At 38.8% G+C, this 23,079-nt stretch overlaps 1 protein-coding gene across 1 annotated transcript in view; it reads left to right on the top strand.

The window, feature by feature from the left end:
• CELF1 (CUGBP Elav-like family member 1) overlaps positions 1–23,079 on the top strand; it is a 45,621-nt gene that overhangs the window by 13,478 nt on the left and 9,064 nt on the right. The window contains exons 2-13 of the mRNA XM_082484795.1: positions 2,715–2,902; positions 3,697–3,779; positions 4,190–4,238; positions 7,843–7,977; positions 8,173–8,252; positions 8,626–8,787; positions 10,184–10,253; positions 13,234–13,362; positions 19,806–19,919; positions 20,100–20,285; positions 21,158–21,301; positions 22,901–23,069. Of these exons, the coding sequence (XP_082340921.1) occupies positions 2,725–2,902; positions 3,697–3,779; positions 4,190–4,238; positions 7,843–7,977; positions 8,173–8,252; positions 8,626–8,787; positions 10,184–10,253; positions 13,234–13,362; positions 19,806–19,919; positions 20,100–20,285; positions 21,158–21,301; positions 22,901–23,028 (1,458 nt within the window). The 5' untranslated portion in view covers positions 2,715–2,724 and the 3' untranslated portion in view covers positions 23,029–23,069. The remainder of the gene's footprint in view (positions 1–2,714; positions 2,903–3,696; positions 3,780–4,189; positions 4,239–7,842; positions 7,978–8,172; positions 8,253–8,625; positions 8,788–10,183; positions 10,254–13,233; positions 13,363–19,805; positions 19,920–20,099; positions 20,286–21,157; positions 21,302–22,900; positions 23,070–23,079) is intronic.

Here is a 23,079-nt window from a genome sequence, read left to right on the forward strand (position 1 = left end):
AAAATAGTGCACAAGATGAAAGCGTGAGATCAGCCATTTAAAATGTTTATGGTGAAGGAACCTCTTGACTTCACACCTTAATACTGGTGATATGGGAAGTGTCCATCTGAACCTCGAGGCCTTGGGACTTCCATTTTGGGAGGCAAGGAGTTAGTTGGGGATGGAAAGACTGGAGTTTGTATTCTTTCTGCTCTGTTACCCATTGCTATCTTCATGGATCTGACACTCTGTTTATCTGACAGTGCACTCAGTACTGCTTCGCCAGGGAAAATTGCACAAAACAAGCCCAGTGCATCAGCATTTTCATTGTGTATTAAGCTGAGCCTCCCTTCACATGGTCACATCCCCTTTTTAATCTGGGATTCCATGTCCCTTTCCCAGTCCAGCCTGTTTCTGTGGTGTCTATTGCTGGTCTCTCTGGGCTTGCGTTTCTGTGGTTTGAGTGTTTTTTGTGTGGCTGAGTGTTAAGACCTGCAGGACTTTTGGTAGTGGTGTTGTTTGGGGGTTAGGCAATACACTGATTTAGTGTTAGTAGTTTGTCACAGACTGAGGTGATGGCTGCGTTCAAGTTGGATTTCCTCCCAGAGATGATGGTGGACCATTGCTCCTTGAATGCTAGCCCTGTGTAAGTATTTTGTCTTCATGCCTAAGTTTATAACTAAAGGGTTAGTTGGAATTGCTGTCTCTGAAGCCTCTGCTGTCTGCTGAGCTCCCCTTGTGAGGGGAAAGAAGAGAGATAGGAGAGCCTACAGTTTGTTTCGTTGAAGAAGTCCTAGTGGGTATTGACAATTGATGTTGGATTCTGGCTAGGGGGAAAATAGTCTGATAATTTTGGGGATGAGGAGTAAGGAGGAATAAAGCAATTTGGCAGTACTGTTTATAGTATGCTACAGGTGCTGATATTATAAAATCAGTTATTTAAATCAGTTGTTGGGAGAACAGTTTCTGTTCATCCCTGTTAATGACTCCAGACCAAACCTTTTAATTAAGAATAAAAGATTCTGTGAATACTGCTGAGGTCATGTTAAGAGTTGCCCAGTTAACAGGAGCCATGCTATGCTTTTGAAGCTACCCATGGCATAGAAGGCAGGACTGAAAATTATTGTTGGAAGAGGATAAATGATTTCCAGTTGTTCTCAATTGGAATGAAAAAAACATTGAATGAAGAGAGGTAGTTTATCTCTTTGTAAAAACTATTGTTTGCCCTGACTATTTGGAGAAGTGCTGACCTTTTTGGAGTGGAAAAGTAGAGAGGAGTGAAAGGATTTATGATTATTCCCTTCCCTTCTAGTAAGAAGCTTTGTTGTTCGTGAGGTCTGTTCATACAGTTATAAAGCTGAGCTTTCCCTGGTATCGGTTTTTCCTTAGGCTCTGGACAGCAGCATATTGAGGGAAAAAATTAACTAAACGTTACCTGGTTTGGAATTATTATTTTTTTATTATTGTTATTTTTAGATTCTGTTTGGGGGGAATATGATTGCAGGTGGACAGTAAGAGGAACATTGAATGGCTTATTAAATGCACATTACAGTAAACAAAAACTATCTTTAAAGGAAAAAAGCAGAGATGAAGAGAGCCGCCTACTCTGGAAGAAGGCCACCTGTATTCAACAAAGAGTTTGGGGGCGGGGGGGAGTCATTGTATAGTTACTACTCCATTCCCCATGTTCTTTCTAGATTATGCAGGGGTAGCTCAGCAATTTTAACCTACTAATCACTATAGCTACAATAGGATGTCATTGCAGTCGGTATTCCACAGAGGTAGGTCCTTTGGTATACCAGGCTGTGAGTACCAGTAACAAAACATCACATTGCACTTGACAAACAATGAGGAGTCAATACAGAAAGTTTATGACTGTCAACTAGCTGAGTGGAGTATAATACAGTTTTATTAACAGGCTGTAAACTGTTCATGTGGCTAGATGTAATGTCTTGAAGCCTATTGAAGATTCCCATACTCAAAACTCCTGTGTTATTGTAGTCTAAGAAGTGACATTTTTTCTTTGAGTCACAGTAGGGTGTTAACAACTTGATTCAGCCTGTGACTAGCTATGTTGTCCAATTCCAACCTGTTCATGTGCAGCCTAAGCCTGTGGGTTTTTTGCCAAATATTGTTGAAAACTCCCTAGTTTCACAAAGAGCTATTGCTTTGTAAACCTTTAATGAAACTGCTCATCTGTTCAGTTGTACCTGTTTCTCTATTTTAAGATGGATCTTCGCCCTGGGAAACAGTTCCAGGTAGTCATGTTTAAAACAACAAAAAATATTATCCTCTCATTTTTGGTGTTTACTGATGATTTCAGTAGTCTGTGGGTAGACTGTTTGGGTTCCTTCCTGTTCTGGTTTCTTCTGTAAAATTTTACATGATTTAACTAGTGATATTTTTCAGTCATCTCAACAGATTTATGTCCTGAATCCCAGATGTTGACTACATTATAGGAACAAACATTAAGAGAAGTTTTAAACAGCTGTGTAGAGTGTTTGGTTTCTAAGTACACAGCTTGCCAATGAATGTGAATAATGTTTCTGAATATTCTCTGGTCTGCAGGACTGGGAATGTGCAAGAGTCTCTCTTTATATTTTAATCATATACATTTGTATATGTGTAGAAATATATTTTTTTCAATCCCACTCTAAGCATGCTTCTTCTTGCTGCAATAGCATCTATAGTCTGTGGAAATATATAAACCAGAAATTACTTCTTGTTTTTCACAGCTCAAAGAAAATGAATGGCACACTGGATCACCCAGACCAACCTGATCTAGATGCTATCAAGATGTTTGTGGGTCAGGTCCCACGGAGCTGGTGTGAGAAGGATCTAAGAGAACTTTTTGAACAGTATGGTGCTGTCTATGAAATCAATGTCTTGAGGGACAGGAGCCAAAACCCTCCTCAAAGCAAAGGTGAGAACATCTGTACTTGTCACGTAAGACTTGGGTTCTCAGCTCCTTTTACACAGGTACAGTCTTAGCTGTTTGCTTATTCAAACATCCCTTTATGTTTGAGCTCTGTGTGACCAGACGGGCATGCAAGCCCAGCCTTTGTAGTCTTTAAGTGTATGTGTCTAATTGTACTTGGACTGTGATGCAGTCATTAGCTGAACGGAGGAAAATCATAATTTTTTTTTTTTAGAGCTCAGAAGTGATGGGGGTGCTTGAAGAATATGGATTATAATTGCAAAGCAGAACATCAAATTAATATTGTGTTGCTTCAGAGCATTGCTGTGATGCTATGATATAATAATGTTGCTGGAAGTGTCACGGTTTCAGATAAAATATAAAATTGAGGTCTTAATCATTTTTGTGCATCAAATACTAACTAAATGCTGTACCTGGATTTGTGGTTCAGTTATATGCAATATCTTATTTTCCATGAAACTAGATAAGTTTGTGGTACTAGCAAATAATTGTGGTGTTTCATAATGGAAGTAGCCAACAATTATTGGGCAGATGTATCTAAATGTTTGTTTTGATGGTGTATTGGTGATGTCGGGTCAGTTCTGAATACATCCCATTTTCTTACACTTAGAAATCTTTTTTTAAACAGTCATAATCAGTAGAACCTCCTTATTTCAATGTCTGAACTCTTCTACTTGTCATATGTTTTGCATTGGAAGGATAGAAGGGGACTTGCAATTTTTGTGCGGTGTCAAGATTCATACTGTTCTTTCCTGGCTAGCATTTTGTTTCAATTGCAGGGTGCTGTTTTGTTACATTTTATACCCGTAAAGCTGCACTAGAAGCACAGAATGCTCTTCACAACATGAAGATCCTCCCAGGGGTAAGAGAAGAGCCATGATTTCTTCTCAACTTTGTTGTGTTTTTCTGAGCTCTGGTACCACTGATGTGCAAACATATGTTATCTTGCCCTCAAATAATGTTTTAAAAGAACTATTCAAAAGAGCAATGTCATGAGATTTGTATGATAACATATCTTAAGGGAATTTTGGAACATCTGGGAGAATAATATGGTAGTGAAGTGGGTGGGCATGGCTCATAACTCTCAGTGGAGGAATAATGGCATATCATAAAGAAAGTTTTTCTTTCTTCTACAAAGTTATGTATTGTTACATCCGCACTTCTGTAGAGGCATTTCAGTCTACCATTTCTTTCTTCCACAATTCTTATGAGATTTATTCATATAGTATAAAGTAAATGCATCTATGATTAAATAATCTTTTTACATTTCAGATGCACCATCCTATCCAGATGAAACCAGCTGACAGTGAAAAGAGTAATGGTAAGCTTTACTAGAGTCTGAGTTTGGTGGCATCATTTGTGCTAATAGGGAAGCTTGAGGATTTTCCTCTTGTCAAACAGCTTCTGATGAAGTCTTCTTGAATTGGAGACCTGATTTAAAAAAAAAGAAAGGAAAAGAAAGAAAAAAGTGTGTTTTCAATATAGTAGGTAGCATAAGTGATGTCTCTAAAATTCCATGACTCAGTATCTCCCACTGCTGCAGCTTGTGGTAGAACCATGTTGTCAGTTAGGGAAACATCCAGTGAGTTCTTCTTTGTACTAAAGTGGTTTAAATCTTTGTTGAGGACATGGACAGTGGGATCGAGCGCACCCTCAGCAAGTTTGCAGATGACGCCAAGCTGAGTGCTGTGGTTGATACACTAGAGGGAAGGGATGCCATCCGGAGGGACCTTGACAGGCTTGAGAGGTGGGCCCATGCAAACCTCGTGATGTTCAACAAGGCCAAGCACAAGGTCTGGCATGTGGGTTAGGGCAATCCTGAATATGGATACAGGCTGGGTGATGAAGGGTTTGAGAGCAGCCCTTCAGAGAAGGACTTTGGGGTATTGGTGCATGGAAAACTGAATATAAGTTGGCAATGCGTGCTTGCAGTGCAGAAAGCCAGTTGTATCCTGGGGTGCATCAGAAGAAGGGCTTAGCAGATCAAGGGAGGTGATTCTCCCACTCTGCTTTCATACTCACCTGGAGTACTGCGTTCAGCTCTGGGGCCCCCAGCATAAGAAAGATACGGACCTGCTTGAGCGGGTCAAGAAGAGGGCCATGAAGATGATCAGGGCTGGAGCACCTCCCCTACAAGGACAGGCTGAGAGAGTTGAGGTTGTTTAGCCTGGTAAGAGAAGGCTCTGGGAAGACATTATTGTGGCCTTCCAGTGCTTAAAGGGGGCTTACAGGAAAGATGGGGAAGGATTCTTTATCAGGGAGTGTAGTAATAGGATGAGGGGTAACGGTTTTAAGCTGAAAGAGGGTAGGTCTAGATTAGATATTAGAGATTCTTTGCTGGAACAGATCGCCCAGAGAGGTTGTGGATGCCCCCTCACTGGGAGTGTTCAAGGCCAGGTTGGATGGGGCTTTGAGCAACCTAGTCTGGTGGAAGGTATCCCTGCCTATGGCAGGGCTTTGGAATTAGATGATCTTTAAGGTCCTTTCCAACCCAAGCTATTCTATGATTCTATGAAATCTAGAAATGTTTTTTCAAGTGCTTGACCAATTTCATAGAATGGAATTGTCTAGGTTGGAAGAGACCCTTGGGATCATCGAGTCTGACCATCTACCCTACTCTACAAAGTTCTCCCCTACACCATATCCCCCAACACATCTAAACGTCTGTTAAACACATCCAGGGATGGTGACTCAACCACCTCCCTGGGCAGTCTATTCCAATGCCCGACCGCCCTTTCTGTGAAAAATTCTTTCCTAATGTTCAGTCTAAACCTACCCTGTTGGAGCTTGAAGCCATTCCCTCTTGTTCTGTCATTAATTACCTGTGAGAAGAGACCAGCACCAACCTCTCTACAGTGTCCTTTCAAATAGTTGTAGAGAGTGATGAGGTCTCCCCTCAGCCTCCTCCTCCTCAAACTAAACAGTCCCAGCTCCTTCAACCGCTCTTCATATGATTTGTCTGCTAGGCCAATTTGAAGCAAGGGCTGTTCCATCTATAGCAGGACTCAAAACTTCTCCTTGTGCAAGGGAGATTGAGAATTCACAACAGGCCAGTAGGGGAAAAAATGTGAATATTTCTGCACATTGGCCATTTCAGATGGATTAAGACACCTAGCATCTACCATTGGGTAAATGATCATTTATCCATGTATTTCCATGATGAGTTTATATATGTGCATAAGTACATGTTCACATGTGTGTGTGTCTATATATTGCTGCAAGATAAGCAAAGAAAGCGTTTAGCATTTTATAGTTTCAGCCTTTATAGGCTTGGCTGAATTTTATTTTCTTCATTTGCCATATTTACTATAAAATTAGCATTGCCTCGTGGAGAAGGTAATCCTGTTTCCAGAAAGCTTATATCTTAAGATAATTGAAAACAGAAGACGGAATAACATACAGTAGGAGTAATTCCACCTACAAATTCCTCCATATGTATACAGAATATGTTTCTGTGTAAATACATCTAGAAAGAAGTAATTATTTTGAAGTATCTTTGGGAGGAGAACAGAATAGGTTCTCTAAAAATTGATCTTGCATTATACACATACACGCAAATATCCTGGAAAATAATGGAAAGAGGAAAAAAGTATTTAATGGAATTTTAGGGTGACAGTTCTGAGGCTATTATATAATTATATGAGTTTTAATGAAAGATGGTGAAAATATAAATAAGAAAACATAAGTTAAAGTATTTTAACTTGCCATTAATAAAATGGATTTTGAATCTGTTGAACTAAAATGGACTGAAAAAAGTATTTGAAAGAGCTTTCTGCTCTAAGAGCTTGAAAGTGAACTGGATACAACATTAAGATTTAATAGTCAGTTAAAGTCATGTCAGCTGGAATAGTTTGGAATTTTCCTCTTCAACACCATGGAAGACTCGGCAAATAAGCTGATTTCCCCTCACCATGGCACTAAACAGGAGAAGATTTTCTCTCTTGAAACTTCAAATTGGGCCACAGCCTTCATCGTATTATATTTTATATGGTGCTGAAGGTTGTCTTTACAAACTGTTTTTTATTTCCAAATGGTATTCTACATACTTGCTTTTAAAGGATGAAGCAAATTATTTCAGAGGTGATTAGCATCCTTAAGTAAGTAAAACAAGGTATAAAGTTCTGCTCTGGATTTGAATTTACGCACTCCCTTAAGTGACTTTAAACTGACATTAGTAACCACTAACTGAAAAGTTAAGAGAAATGTCTTTCTGGACTATTTCTTTTAAAATAGCCTGCACACTGAAAGGTATTCTTCAACTCTAATGTATGTAGTACCATCAGCATTTAGAGGCAAGATACAGTAGCACGCAGTCCATCGTTCTGATTTGAGGTGTTATTTTCACGCTTTTGTTACAGATCAGAATAGACGAATCTGAGACAGAACAGTTTTAGCAACTGCTGTTGCTTCCACTATTGAGAAAGGAGCATGACAAAAGAGATCTAAATTTAAGTGATTGGCATGATAGAGGCTAGAAAGAAACTTTTTCCAGCTCACCTACTTGTTTAGTTACAGTTAGGTATTTTGATAGTCTAAAGATAGAAGAAACAGAGGAGAGAGGATGAAAATAATCCAGTAAAATACATACAAGTCTTCTCTCTCTCACCAGGAACTGAATGTAGGAGATACAGAGAAGTGCTGAATCTGATAAATTTTTTCCTTTCCTTACATCCTTGCAGTTCACAGGCTTGCAAGGGAGAAACAGTCAGAAAAATGTAAACATAAAACAGGCATCTTTCAGGTTCATTGAGGTATCTCATATGCATCCTCTTAAATTGAAGAGATTCTATTATTGGGAATCTGGTTTCGACAAGCCCCTACCCTAAATACAAGGGAAATAATTGCAGATGATGGAGAAGACTTGACAAAATAAGATCTAGTAAGCATATATTTGCTGGTAATACTCTTATCCTTTGATTTCTTAGCAGTAGAAGATAGGAAGTTGTTTATTGGAATGATATCCAAGAAGTGCAATGAAAATGATATCCGAGTGATGTTCTCCCCCTTTGGGCAGATTGAAGAATGCAGGATATTACGGGGCCCAGATGGCCTGAGCCGAGGTAAGCTTTTCCAACAGTTCAAGGTTCTCTACTTGATCCTGGCATCCTGCCTTTTGCAACTCACGGTGGCATTTCAGCTCTTTCTGTGATCCCTCACCACCATGCCCCAGCCCATAGGCATTGTCATTTTTTTAATTCATCCAGTTATTGTGGAAGTAGTGAATGACTTGGTTCCTTTTTGTTTTTTTTCCCCAGGTTGTGCATTTGTGACTTTTACAACAAGAGCCATGGCACAAACAGCAATCAAAACAATGCACCAAGCACAAACTATGGAGGTAAAACAAGTTAGTGGCTGTCAGGACAAGATGTAATTTGTCAGGCAGTCACTATGGAGTTTGGAGGACTAGAGAGCAGAGAAGGATAAGTGCAGTGTGTGTTTCTTCACAAACACTACTCCTGGACCTTTGTGTTTCTTCTCCTATTTTTAGAGCTTGAGATAGAAACTTCATCTTCAGAGAAAATACCAAAATACAAAGTAGAATCAAAAGCAAATGAGATTTTGAACCTTTAATTAAATGTGCTGTTTGAATATGTGTATATGTATGCATGTTGGGGAAGGGGAATGCTTCCAATGACTGGGTCTTAATGCAGTATTTTTGTGACTGCTGGGGATAGCAAGTATGTAATTGTTTGAATTGCTGTTTGCAGGGTTGCTCTTCTCCCATTGTGGTAAAATTTGCAGACACGCAGAAGGACAAAGAGCAGAAACGAATTGCTCAGCAACTCCAGCAACAAATGCAACAGATCAGTGCTGCCTCAGTATGGGGAAACCTGGCTGGTCTCAACACACTTGGACCCCAATACTTAGCAGTGAGTTTCTGATTTGGGTTCTTTTTATCTCTTCAGGGATTACAGTGTCTGATCGTCTTGTAGAGTTTATTGTATTCATTTTTAGAGGGCTCCTTATAGGAGCAGGGTTCTTAATCCCCATTTTGTGGATCAGGAGGCTGAAATGAAATTTAAGTGATGATTTCAACCCCAGTCACTGTAGCCCTGACTACTGAAACTTATTTTTTTTCCCGTAGAATGACTTTGTGCTGGAAAGATTTTTTTTTTTTTTTTTCATATGTTATGGCCTCAGTGTTTACACACATAAGGGCATATAAATGCCCTTTTCACGTCTGTCTAGTGACACAGTTCTTGTACTCCTCTTCCATTTTCCCCTTTTGAGCCTTTATTTCTCTCATCCCTTTCCAGTGAAACCTAGAACAGTACTTGGTGGTGTCCAAATAGAAAAGGTGATCAGGTTGGAAGTGCCAAGCAGCTGACCAAAAAAAAACAAAACCCCACCACAAAAGACCAAACAAACAAACCCCACAGAAAATAGAGAGAAACTACTTTCTTTAGCAAAATGACACAACAGAAGATAGTCTGCTGTTTGTCACTGATTTTGGTTGGTTTTGCTGGGTCCCTAAAGGGTGAAACTGTCAAACTGATGTGCTCTGGTTCATGTGGGTTGCCAGAGTAGCTGAGAACTGTATTCATGCAATATAAGGTCTGGGGAACAGAAAAGGAAAATTTCATCTCATTCTTGGTATGGCGTACTATTGATGTGGGGGTGTTCTCTCTTTTACTACTGCTTTAGGTTTGGTAGATGAGATTTTTTTTTTTTTTTTTTTTTTTTTTTTTTATAACGACACCTAGTTAATGGAGAAGAGAATAGAAAATCCCTCTAAATAGCTTCTGAGCTGAGGCTTGAAATTTCTTTCATGGCTGCTGTGCTTAAGGAAAGTGGAGGGGGTTCCCTCTCACAGTGGCTCTTTGGTTTCGGTATCGCATTTGCCATTTGTTATGTGCTGACAGTGTCAGCTGTAAAGTCTGGCTTGAAGTAGCATATCCTTAGGGATGGCAGTCCTGCCTGAGGTACTCTGAGAAGGAGTCTCTCACTACTGATGTTTTTGTCTTGGTGTATTAGCTATAAACTTCCCTCAACATTGATTAAGTTGAGTGAGGAAAGCATTATGCTGTTGCTTTGGCTGCAATGTGATGCATGGGCAACATGGATTTTCACTATGGTGGTGCTCTGGCTGTACTGTGTAAGGGGAATTCTCTTTATGCTTTGCTAGGATGTGGTGCATGGGCAGTGGGAATTCCCTTTGTGACGGCGCTCTGGCTGTGGTGTGATGCACTTTCTCCCAGAAGCGGAGCCAGCCCTCACTCTCACTCTTGTTTTGTTTTTTGGTGTAATGTCTAGCTTTATTTGCAGCTCCTTCAGCAGACAGCAGCTGCGTCATCTGGGAACCTGAACACATTGAGCAGCCTCCACCCAATGGGAGGTGAGTTTTTTCCACCAGAAGACAAATTCAGTGCCAAAGTAAAGAGCAGAAGGGTAGAGAAAGTAGCCAAAAGGCTGTAGACACATTAACCTCATTTGAAATAAGTAGTCCTGAGTTTACCCACTCCTTTGGAATGACACGAATCCTCTGCTACAAGTGTGGATGTTCCTTCTTAATCTTAGTTAACCATTGTCCCCAAGGTAAGTTGTGGTATGCTGGTAATCTCCCATACCTCTGGTGTTTAAAGTTCTCTTCCCTTAGGGGTACAAAAAGATGGCTCCGTATATTTGTTTGGATGAAAACAGGTGAAGCATTGTGTTTTGAAGTAAGCACTGATGCATGTGTTTCAGTGATAATGGATTCTTAAGTTTCCCATTTAAAATTCTTTGTTCTTAAATACAAGAAGGTTGAAAATGCAATGTTGGTAGGAATGTGAACTAGTCCTTCGTTCAGGTTCTTTAGTTCCTTAATTTGAATTACCATTGATTGCACCATTGCTGTTAGGGAAATATTACCTTAAATAGGTATGAGCCAAATTGCTGTGGACTGCTAGTCAGAATATTCACTAAGTGTAGCAGTACTGCAGCTGCAAATTGGTTGTACCTTCTGTCTTCACAGGGGGGGAATAATAAAACATATGTTAGTAACTCCAGTAACTGCATTCTGTAAATCATTCTGCTGGCAGAAAAACGATAGTTTTGGTTTTAATACTGAACTTTTTAAGGTTTTAAATTTGCCTCCTGGAATTGTATGGTAGTTCACAATATTACATGCCCTGTCTGTGCAGAGATTGATCTAAAAGTGTTAAGAAAGTAAAGTGTCTTTGTACATCTGATTTGTGTTGGTACACTCATCAGTAACAATTACAAACCTTTGCAAAGCGTTGTGGTTTTGATTGTAAGAACTTTGATTTATACTCGAGGTTGATTCTAAACTTAGCTTATGTTTACTTTTTTCATGTTGGACCTCTTCAGAGCTCTTAAATCAGTTTCACTAATATCCTGTGTGGTGGTGACCTATAACAAATTTTGTTATGCACATGATACGGTCCCCTGCCCTTGTGTCTGTTTAAAAGCAAGTGGTAATAAAAGAAAAAAACAGTACAGCAGCTTATGGTAATTGTTACTACAATAAAGACTGGGGAAGCTGCTAATTAGCTATGGCTGCCTGTGAAGTTTCCAAGGTAATTCTGTTCTCACTATTTAAAAAATCACCTTAAAAATTGAGAACTCAAACATATAAACAGCATGTTCTATGGTGTTTTGAAAGAATTATTCTGTGATTCTTCACAGAAACAGTTGTAGTTTCAAAGTCCTGTTAATATCTCAGCTGATCTGCTTACTTGAAATACATGGATAGAAATATTAAGTAGGTAATTAGATCCCAACTATATCAGACTTTGTAGACAAAATTTAATCTTAACCCTGTTTGAAAGCAGATGGGAAAACAATGTGATGACAAGTGGACAGGTGCAGTGCGCACGTGCCAGACTGCTTGAGAAAGGAAGCAAGCTGCTCTGTTCTTCACTAGCTCTAACACTTGCACTTTTAACCCTCTGTAGCACAATAAAAACAAAAAATATAACTTTTTGGTTTTAACTTCATGCTTTTATGTTACAGTGGCACCTTGAGAGTCTAAATAAAGGCAGAATCCTCTTGTTTCAGGCACTATATGTGGTTAGGGAAACTGATGCTGTCACAAAGAGAAAACTATTGAAAAATATTAAAAAAAAAAAAAAAAAAACAAACAAATTACCTATGCTAAAGGTAGTAGAAGTTTTTTTAGAAAATAAATAGCTTATACTACATTGTCACTTACATTCTTATGTTCTCTGTTTATATACTTAGATTACAAAACTGAGATTTTAATTATTTGAGATGTGTGCTTTGTCATCACATACTTACTGAGCATCCAAAACATGAGGTGCTGCATCTGCCTAGGATGTTTTGATGTTCTTATATGAATGGTGATTAATTTAGTTTTGGTTTTAATTTTGTAGGGAAGAATTACTAGGGATTGCCTAAGGTCAGATGAAAAGAGGAGGAATTGTTAGAATAAGCAAGGGTAGAGACAAAAAAGGGAAATAAGGGAAAAGGGAAGAGAGGCAGAACTGGAGGAATGGAGCTAGCCTACCAAAGGATGGCTAAAATACAGAATTAAAAAGATTTATATCAATGATAATTTCATGGCAGGAAAAGAGGGCAAACTACAGTGTCAGTGCTGACTGAGTGGTTTCATTAAAAAATTGCTGAGTAGATTGACCGGTAAAAGTTCATTGACACAGGGATACCTTCCTCTCCCTGCAGTATTCCTGGAAACTTATTGTGCCTGATGTTTCCCATTTTCCTCACCACTTTTGTTTGACCAGCTGACTAGCCCACCTGTACATTGGCTGATCTTGTGGTCAGGAGTTGCCACTTACCGTTGTCTCACAATTGACTGTTGCTTCTTGGCTGCCAAGAGGACCAAACAAAACATGCCAATACTCAGCTGATGGTGGGTTAAAGGTGTGACTTTGTGGTCACTGTGGTTTATAGGTTGTCTTAAGAATTCTGCAGTTATTGCAGTTCCCCTACAAACAAAGTGGAGGGACACAAGAGAAGAAGAGGTTATTGGCCTGGTGTCCTGTAGCTTGCAGATGAGCTGTCAGACCCTGGCTTAACTCTCAGTTAAAGCTGCTTTGCTTTTGTGACTGGAGAGAACTCTGCTTGATAGTTTCTGTACTCTGAGATCTACATCTGGGATCACGACTACCTGATCTTTTTACAAAACTCACCTATCCGGGCAAAGAAAAACTTCTTCAGTAATAACAAGGAATCACAACGTGGGAAAAGATCATTAACTAGTATTAAGCCTGTTTTTTTTTTTTAAGCTGCTTCCCATTACTCCCTTGTGATGTGCTGAATTTGCTGGTTCTGTTAAGCTTAGATGATGGTGACTATTATAGAAGAAACTCTGTGCATTCTTCAATGTCTTGCAGGACTGAATGCGATGCAATTGCAGAACTTGGCTGCATTAGCAGCTGCAGCCAGTGCAGCTCAGAATACACCAAGTGGTACCGCTGCACTCACTTCCTCCAGCAGTCCTCTGAGTGTGCTCACCAGCTCAGGTAAGACACTGCCTGTGCTGTAGCGTGTTATGACATGGGTTGCCTTAAGAGTTATTTCAGGATAATGACACCTGTTTTGTCTACCCCTTTTTGTCACTTTCATGTTGATTCTTTAACAGATAAGCCATTTTACTAGTAGATTAATTCACGTTTGTTTAGGCTAGGTATCTTTGCCACCAGCAAAGACTTTTTACCTGCTGTGTTCCTTCCTCCAATGGTCAGATTAATTTAAAGCAAAAAGAATTTTTGCGGTCATTGTGAAGCAGAAAGGTAGGTGACCTCTTTCCAGTCATGTTATTAAAATTTCCTCATATATCTGGTTTATCTGATTTTAGGCAGGTACTGTGGCAGATGTACCCTATTTCTCTGGACTTGGAGACAGAAGATGCCTTAAGCATCAGTAATGCATTCTGTGTGCTTGAACAGTACAGTTTATATTACTCTGGCATTAATGAAGACAACGATGCTGTAACTACCTCATAGAAGTAGAATAAATAGACCCATAACACATTTATTGGAAAGCAGTTGTCTAGAACTGAGTGTACGGGTTGCACATAAAAGTCAGTATCTTGCCTTTTTTTTTTTTTTTGTGGTTTGGGGTATTTTTGGTTCTGTTTTTTGTTTTACTTTAGGTTATTTACATTATCCAGAGACGCTAGAATGTCCAAGTACTGTTCTTTTGCTGCCTTATTGTTAAACGTGATCAGTTAATGCAACAAACAAAAAACCAAAAAATAAATTAAATTGTGCTTACATCAGACATGCTCAGTTTTTTACCACAAATAAGGTTATTTAGAAATAACTGAAAATAGGATATTAAAGTCTAATATGGGGAGACCCTGTATTTTGAGGTTGTCAGTTTTCCAGCATCTACAGCATAGTATGTGGGTTTGGGTTTTTTTTTTTTGTTTGTTTCTCATAAAAAGCCAAATTGCTTACACAGTTTTGAAATCCATACCTAGAACCATACCTGACATCTATCTGCACCTGTGATTGTGAGAAACCAAAGGGGGTTGGGAGAGGGGGTTTAAATTTACACAGGTAGCTTTTTGTATTGCATAGGAGGACCAAGGAGACAGACTAAGAGATTATAAAGAGATTACAAGGAAAAGCTGTTATGTCACATGATCAGGAGTTAAACCATTAGTGCTTTGCACAGTTTTCTACTTAGAGAAATCCCCAAGAAAGAATTCAGTTGAAAGAGTTGTGTTGCTGGACAGTTTGGGGGTTTTTTAACATAAAAACTTTGTGGTCTGCAGTCCTTAAAGATTTACATTTCAAAACTTATCTTGACTCCCAGCTGTGGTACCATATTCTATAATTAAAAATAAAAAAAAACAACAACAACCAAACAACAGAGTTGAGGCTGTAGAAGAGCTGCATATATAACCCATTAATGCTTCTTCATCATAGAGGAAACATTGAAGGTGAATATACCTGAGAATTTCTCTCATATTTACTCATGCAGTAGCAGAGCTGGAATTGTCAGCTTACGGTTTGCTGCGACTGGCACTTAGAACTGATTTTCTGTGTTGGCTTTCTCAACCACTGACTGGAGCAAGTTTGTTCTCTGATTTGTTGAGGTGGGGAAAGGAACTGGAAGGTTGTGAAGTTCAAATGCCAGACATGCTAGAAAAGGCAGAGACAGCCTCTTCTCAGAAGTGTACAGTAAAAGGACAAGGGCAATGAACACAAGTCACAACAGAGAAAATCATGAGCGGATACAAAAGAAAAATAAAACTAATGATGAGAGTGATTAAGCTCAGGAACCAGGTGCCAAAAGGGCTGTGGAATCTCCGTTGTTTGAGATTCAGATTGCAATTGGAAAAGACCCTGAACAGGCTGACCTAACTCAGAGGTTAGACCAGCCCTGAGGAGACCAGTAGACTAGATGATCCAGAGTTCCCTTTCAAGTGAAGTTATGCTACTATTGTGTGATTCTTTAGGATTGGTTTCCCCTCTGAATTTTGGCTGTTCCACAGCTCTCTGTGCTTCCCTTGATGAGAGACATATCTCAGCACGCTGTTCTACTTTTGATCATGCTGGTGGAGGGTCTAGGAGGTGGGGAGCAGCCCATTGTTAAGTACCTTCTGTGCTGAATCCAAACAGCTTTCTGATTGCCAGTCACATCAATAAAAGATTATGTGTCAACAATCAAGTAATCACAATCAGTCATTTGAATTAATATTATATACAGATGTATAAGTCAGTTCACTCTTCATAGGCTTATAATATGAAGCAGTCACTATTGTATTGTTCTTTAAACTTAATTTCAAGTTTAATTTTAAAAAGTAGAGATCAGCTATGTTCAAAAGAAATAAAAAGTTCTGGAGGATATGTGGTCTATACATCGTCACTGACATCAGACTCTGAAACAGTTTCAGTGCTTTTCATTAGAGGTATGAATATGCTCCACCTTCTAAAACTGGACTTAAACTGGGGGTAGGGGAAGCCTCAATGTGTTCAGACAGCATTCAGTCTCATGATACTTCCTGTAATTATACAGCTTTTTAACTCTTTAGTCTGAACTAGCAATTATGTCTTATAAAAGCAAACTTGAAATTCTCTTTTTGTTAGTATTTATATGTGCGTTCACACTATATGTATTCACATAGAAGGCTGTTGGACTCCACGCATTCAGAGCATTCCTCCTGAACCATACCTAGACCTTGAAAAAACTCAGTATATAGCTGTTCCGTACCATGTGTTAGTAAACGCTTTCCTTGTCTGTGGGACATTTGGCAATATCTATTGCGATAACCTCTTAAACCTAACTGCAGATGAGATGACTACCGGAAAAATCCAGACAATCATTATGCAGAGCTACCTTTTTGATTTTTCTTTCATCTGCACTGATATCTTTTGTGTTTGAGGAACTTGGAAGTCCAGATGGTGCAGAGTTTGTGGACTATGGATAGGTTACATGTCAGAATGGTTGAAAATAGAGGTGTTAAGTATTGTTGTTTCTGTCTTCCTGCTCATTTCAGGTGATTTTGCTTAGGTATTTCCAAGCAGTATTGTGTATTTTGAAGTAGAATAGGATGTAGCAAAACCTTCAACCTTGCAATAAAGCAGCTACTCTTTGGAACTGAACAGACTGCTGCTGCATCCACCTATAGGTAATCCATGTTACAGGGACTGTGGCCTTAGATAAACTCATTTAAACTGCTAGCTTGTGAAAGGGACATTCAAGAAAATGTCACAGAAGTATTTCAGGATTGGGGTGTCTTCTCTGCCATCTTTTCAACTCGTACATCAATAAGAATTGTCTGCTCCAGAGCAAAATAGAATGGTTGCAAAAGCTGATGTATTTTCCATTTCTCCTCCTTTCGGGGGTGACTATCAAAGGTCCAGCAAATATTAGATGACTTTGCTGGCCTTAGTGTGTCTCCAGCAAAATTGTTTTCAGGCACATCATAGTCTTTTTGGTTTTACTGGAACTAATTCTGGTACAGCTCAGTCAAATTCGTTGCCTGAATTTTAGCGCTCTTTAGTTCATTGCTTGGGTGCAAGATGACTGAATTAGAACAGACTTACTGTTCCCTCAGTTTACCTACCTCCACACGTAGGTAGTTGATGTCCTTGCCCAACTTTCTTTATCTTTCCTAGCTATTCTTTACTACATATTCAAATTTTCTGGAAACCTTTTCAAGTATTTTCAGCTAGTTATCTTAGAATTAGCCTTTTTGACTAGATATAACTCAGTAGATAGTTCTAAGAAAACATAACCTCAGTAGCAAGCAAAACAAAAAAAACCAACCCAGCAAAAAATGCACAGAAACAATGTTAAGGATTAGGGATAAAGAACATGTATAAAACTATATTGGTTTTCCATCCCCATTGCTGTGTTCTGTTTTCTGGTCTAGAATAATACACAAAAAAAGTAGAGGAAGGATGCCTAGAACTGTGGAACTCCTTCCCTATTAGGAGCAACGAGGGAGTCTGAAAAATAGAAGACTGACATGGGAGGAGGATACGATTGAAGCCTACAAATATATTACTCCTGTGATGAAGACAAATAGGGAAAGACCAGTCGTTAGATATTTCTAGACAAGAATTGCAGGATATCAGGTGAAGTTGTCAGCTGACAGTTCAAAAATAAAAAGAGCGATTTCTTTGCATAGTGCATGATTATATTGCAGAACTCATGCCTTAGAACATAGTAGAGCCAAACAATTCAGTGTTCAAAATGCACTGAAATTAATGAATGAAATACATAAATTTAATACAAAGACATTGTCCTTGGCTGAAAAACTCCAAGATTTGCAAATTGCTGCCTTGGTATATAGACTATACGTAGGAAGTACTACTTTGTAATTGCCCTGTATTTCCGCTCTGCTGTTATTTATCTGCCTTTAGTCATCATCAGAAATGGGGTGCTGACTCACTACAACAATTCCTATATATATATATGATAAAGATAATAAACTAAACAGTGTTAAATTTTCTTGGTGCTTTCAGCGCTAAAGCATTTCTTGTTTTGCTTAGAGTTTTCTGATAAAGTCAGGTAAACTAAAATAACTGTGTGTTCAACTTTTTGTAATGGTTTAAATGAATTCATTTAAAATCACAAGCTTCTTATAGTAGGGAGGATATCCGTTCTCTCTTACTTTGCTCTCTAGCTTTGGCTTTGTCCTTTTTTTCCCATACCACTACTGTTTTATTGCGAGTTGCTTTTTTTAAAATGGTGTTCACATCTGTCAAATGTAGTGTCTTTTTGAATTATGTAGATTAGCAATGAAGTGTTGCAGAAATAAGTGATACTCTGAAACTGAGACAGCTGTATCATTTCTGAATGCTGGCTTTTATTCAACCAGCTGTGCTATTTTTTTTTCTACCAACTAGAGGGTTATACTGTAACTTATTATCTGTATTTTTCCAACGTGTAATATGCTACTGATAGTAAGACAGGAAGTGTCTCCTTTTCTTCGGAGTAAGCATCTCAAAATAGTTTTGGACATTGTCTTTCAATTTCTGACTTTTTAAGAGAATTTGTCTAGAACTTTTCCTAGGGGAGGTTTGTCATTTCCTCTGTCAGTACAAAAACTAAACAATGATATGAAGTGCAGCTCCCTGGGTTCTCATGCAGCTTGTGTTAGGTACAACTACTTTTGTTAGGTACACCTTTCGCTGGGGCTTGTTAGGCAAGTTTGCTGTATTCCATTTAAATAGTTACCATATACCACTCCAGCAGAAAATTTGTGCTACATACATGAAGTGGTGAATATCTAGTGTGTGTGAATCTGCTTGAAAGATGCTAACAATTCTTCTGAAAGTTTTAATGGATGTACACAACATAACTGATAATCAAAAAAACACAAAGGAAACTGAAAATGCCTGAATTTCAGTTCTTCTGTTACCCACTTGGTCAGACAGATAAATTCCTCTTGAAAGCAGACTACAAGATGCCTCTACAGCACCAGTCTTCAGTATCTTTTAATTTGTAGAAGCCATAAATATATTCCAGTGCATCTTGTGCAACATGCATAGCTTTTCTTATTTATCTTCAGATTTCTAAGTAGTCTACAAACCTGTTAGGAAAACTCCTGCTATATAATCATAAAAATAGTATTCTTTTCTTATTTTATCATGTCCATAATCTTTGTAGATTACCTTAATTTGAATTTCTGTTTCTTTTAATATACCAGCTTGGAAAACATTTTTCTCATGGTTTTGATGTCTATTTTTGTGGAACTAACTTTACCTGTTGTAGAATTTGGCAGGCCATGTAAGCTGTTAGTCTGCTAGGTACTGTATCTGTAGACTTCTTATGACTAAACATGGCTGAAGATGTTGGTGGCACAGTCAACAGAGGATAGACTATGTATTTTGGATGTAAATTCGAAGACTTTTCTTGGCCCTATCCCCAGCTGCTGCAGCAGGATTTTTGATGGAGAATCATTTCATGTGTCAGAATAATCTGGGCATCTGCTGTTCCTGTTCTGACAGTATGGGAAAACTGTATGTTCAGTTTGACTGGAGCTTTCTTTAATGTCCCTAGTATCTGTGTTTCAGGTCTCTTTCACCTGTGTGGTGTTTCAAGGATAGATGTTAGTATGTAGCAAGTGATTCTTACTTCAGTCAGCAGGAAACGGGCACTGCTGCTGGTCACCCTGTGTTAAGGTACAAAGTTTAGCTAACATTTGTATATTGTATGAATCTTAGGTGCCTTACACTTAATGAAATTATTATTGCTACAAAGAGTAGACATTATGATTAAGTAGTAGAATTTTTTCAAAAAAATAGGAAGGGATTAGAAGATATAAGCAGTATGATCAATCAAGTTGTGTGGGTTTAAGATTTTTTTTTTTTTTGACATAAAGTATACTGTGTTGCTTTGGTTTGTTCCTTACTAGCCTTTTCTACAGAAATAACTTGATGAAGAAGTTGAATTATGAGGACAAAAAAATATTGCCTGAAGTTTAATTATCTTATTTTAATAGCAGGTTCCTCACCTAGCTCCAGTAGCAGCTCCTCTGTTAATCCAATGGCTTCTCTTGGCGCATTGCAGACACTGGCAGGGGCTACAGCAGGCCTCAACGTTAGCTCTTTAGCAGGTAAGCTATGTGTTGTGGTGGGTTGGGGGAATAGCTGATTATCATTCCTCAGGCTGTGCTAGTTCTGTGGGGTTTTTTTCCATGCTCCCTGCTTTTTGTAATAGTGCAGAGTATTTGAAAGGTAATTGATCTGGCTCAGTGGAAGTACTCAGTCATCTTTATTTCCTCTTTCTTATACAGGAATGGCAGCCTTAAATGGAGGACTTGGCAGTGGTGGTCTCTCAAATGGGACAGGTAGCACAATGGAAGCCCTCACGCAGGCTTATTCTGGGATCCAGCAATATGCTGCTGCTGCACTGCCCACACTCTATAACCAGAGTCTTTTAACACAGCAGAGCATTGGTGCAGCGGGAAGTCAAAAAGAAGGTAGGAAGTTGTAGAAACAACTTGAAAGGGCTTTTCAAAAGGGCAAGCTCAGCCCTTGCAGCTGCCTTATCTGCAGACCTTTCATTTGGTGGCATTTTTTTAGAGTTCTAGAGTTACTGAAGATAAAGAAGGAAAACCTGTGAGGTCTCTCTGTTAAGGGCTGTCCAAAGTAGGTTTTTATACAGTAGGTTTCTTCCAGGATTTGTGTAGTCTTAAATGCTTAGTAATCGTACTCCTCCATTTTCTCGGAGGACAGGAGAGTATGAGTCTGCAGCCTGATACATCCCACTGTTAGAGAATCAGTTGTGGTTTTGTTAATTTTGTTTTCTTGGTCCTTCACTTCTTCCCATAGATACTTAATGCCAGTCTCTTCACTCTTCATGTTCAAAATCAATTTAACATGCAGTGTAATGAAGAATGTAGGAGTAAGTTTTCAGCAGAATGTAGGATGATGTTTAGAAAAGAATCTGTTGGATTTCAAGTAATGCTATTACTTATATTTCGTATTGAGATTTACTTAGCTTCTTTGGGCTGCAAGCTTGGCATAGCTGCTTTTGTTTTAGTCAGCATCTGGGGCTTAAACTTATTGTTCAGCTTTCATTACGGCAAAGATCTGTGAGCCAGTTTTGGCACGATGTGGAAATTACAAGCCAAAATGGTGAGAAAGAGCTAGAATTATTTGAACAGTCAGTCCCAGCAAAGGGTCTTGCTGATTTATTCTGGAGTCAAGTACTCCACAGAAGTGTGAACAGCAGTTTCATTGTTTTATCTAGAAAATTTGGGTTGAATGGCTCTTCTACCTTTTTTTGTGTGAAGTGGGCCTGTGTTATCCACGCTTTTTCTGAATTTATATTCCTACTTACTGTTTGAAGGTCCAGAGGGAGCCAATCTGTTTATCTACCATCTTCCCCAGGAGTTTGGGGATCAGGATCTGCTGCAGATGTTCATGCCATTTGGAAATGTCATCTCTGCCAAGGTTTTCATTGACAAGCAGACCAATCTAAGCAAGTGTTTTGGTACGTGGGGTCTAATCATTACCTGTAGAAAGGTGGCTTCTTTCTGGTAATCTCCTTTCCAGTATATTGTCTAGTCTAGCTTTTAAGTCAAGTAGTGACTCTTTCTCTATATTCCTAAAAAATAAATAAATCAATCTGAACTATTCCAGCAATGACCTGTATTTTCCTGATTTTTCGTTGTGACTTTTTGCTTTTCCTGATTTTGCACCATTATGCCTCATTATACTGTTTTGGCCCTAGATAATTCACTGTGATTCGTGTTTGCAGACTGTAATCATGGTATAGTTCCTCCTCTTCCTCCTTTCTGTCTATTCTCTAATTGTTTACGTTGCTGTATATACTACTTACTACATTACCATTATGAATGATTTCTATTAATATATTTTATCTATAATTATTATGGCTATCATATAGTACAGGAGCATTTGACTCTGATGTTCTGTAAATGCTCTGAAGGCAATTTTTAAAGCTTCCTCCTAATTCTTGAAAACTTTGAAAGTTTTAGTAAAACCATTTCAGCTGCTATTTATTACCTAACTTTGGTTGCATTTGCTCTGCTTATTGTGTGTTTAGTTGGGCATCACATCAGGTGGGAAGTGTATCCTAAAACTGTAAATCAACTGTCATACTACTATTACTATCCAAATAGATTATTAACTGCTAAAGTCTGTGATGCCAAAAGAGCAATGAATGTATTCTTCCTTAGCCTGCGTAGTAGGAGGCTGCGCATGTGGACTGAAGGACCCATGGTTTTATTTTCCTCACATTGAAACCCCAATGCAAGCGGTTGTAGCATTTTTGTAGTGCTGTAAGCTCTTGTGACTCTTGATAGATGGAGATTTCTTGTGATGAGATAGGAGAGGTGGGCCTTTCTCTATTGTTTTGATAGTTTTGTTGTCTACATAATATCCTGTATTTTTAGTATTTGAGCCAAAAGATGTGGACAATCTGATGCTTTATATCAACACAAAAATATGCTGAGGATCAGGCTGTAACACCTGCATATGGAATGATCTCCCCAGGTAGTGATGCCAGCCATTGACTGGCGTTATTTAAAATGGGTTTCTTCAGAACCCTGGAGAAGTTTATTTTGAGGATGCTCTTTCCCTGGAATGATATACAACTTTTTGTCCAAGAGAAACCTAAACATAGTAGTGGTACAAGTGCCACACTGCCTTGACAGCTACTTCACTGCAAACAAATCTACTCCCATAATGCCAAGAGGGTGATTTCAGCCTTGTACCTTCAATGAGCTTTCATATATAGATTAACATTTTCCAGGTTTAGTTTTCTCCCAGGTATGAACTCTTATAAAATGAGCCGCAGTACTCATTTTTGTTGGAAGATTAGAAAATGTTATTTTAATTTCCTGAGCTTTTTATATCTTTTGGCCAAAGTTCCATATATCATAAAGCAATGCTTTCTGTTATGGCTGAGAGCCCTTAGAAGTTTTTATGAAGAGTCTAAAACAGTTGTGAGCTTCTGAAAATGGCGTTTCATGCAAACATCTTTTACCTTGTGAGTACCTGCATTTCCAGTTGTGAGTAGCTGTTCTGGACAGCTTTGGCATGGTGTAATTATGTATTTTCCTTTCTTCAGGTTTTGTAAGTTACGACAATCCTGTCTCTGCACAGGCTGCCATTCAGTCAATGAATGGCTTTCAGATTGGCATGAAGCGTCTGAAAGTACAGCTTAAGCGCTCTAAGAATGACAGCAAGCCATACTGAGCGCCCCTCCCCTCCGGGACTGGAGTGAGAAGGATCTTCTGGTAAGTTGGA

This window comes from Vanellus vanellus, assembly GCF_965231255.1.
Source record: "Vanellus vanellus genome assembly, chromosome: 6".
In the NCBI taxonomy this organism is placed as follows: domain Eukaryota; kingdom Metazoa; phylum Chordata; class Aves; order Charadriiformes; family Charadriidae; genus Vanellus; species Vanellus vanellus.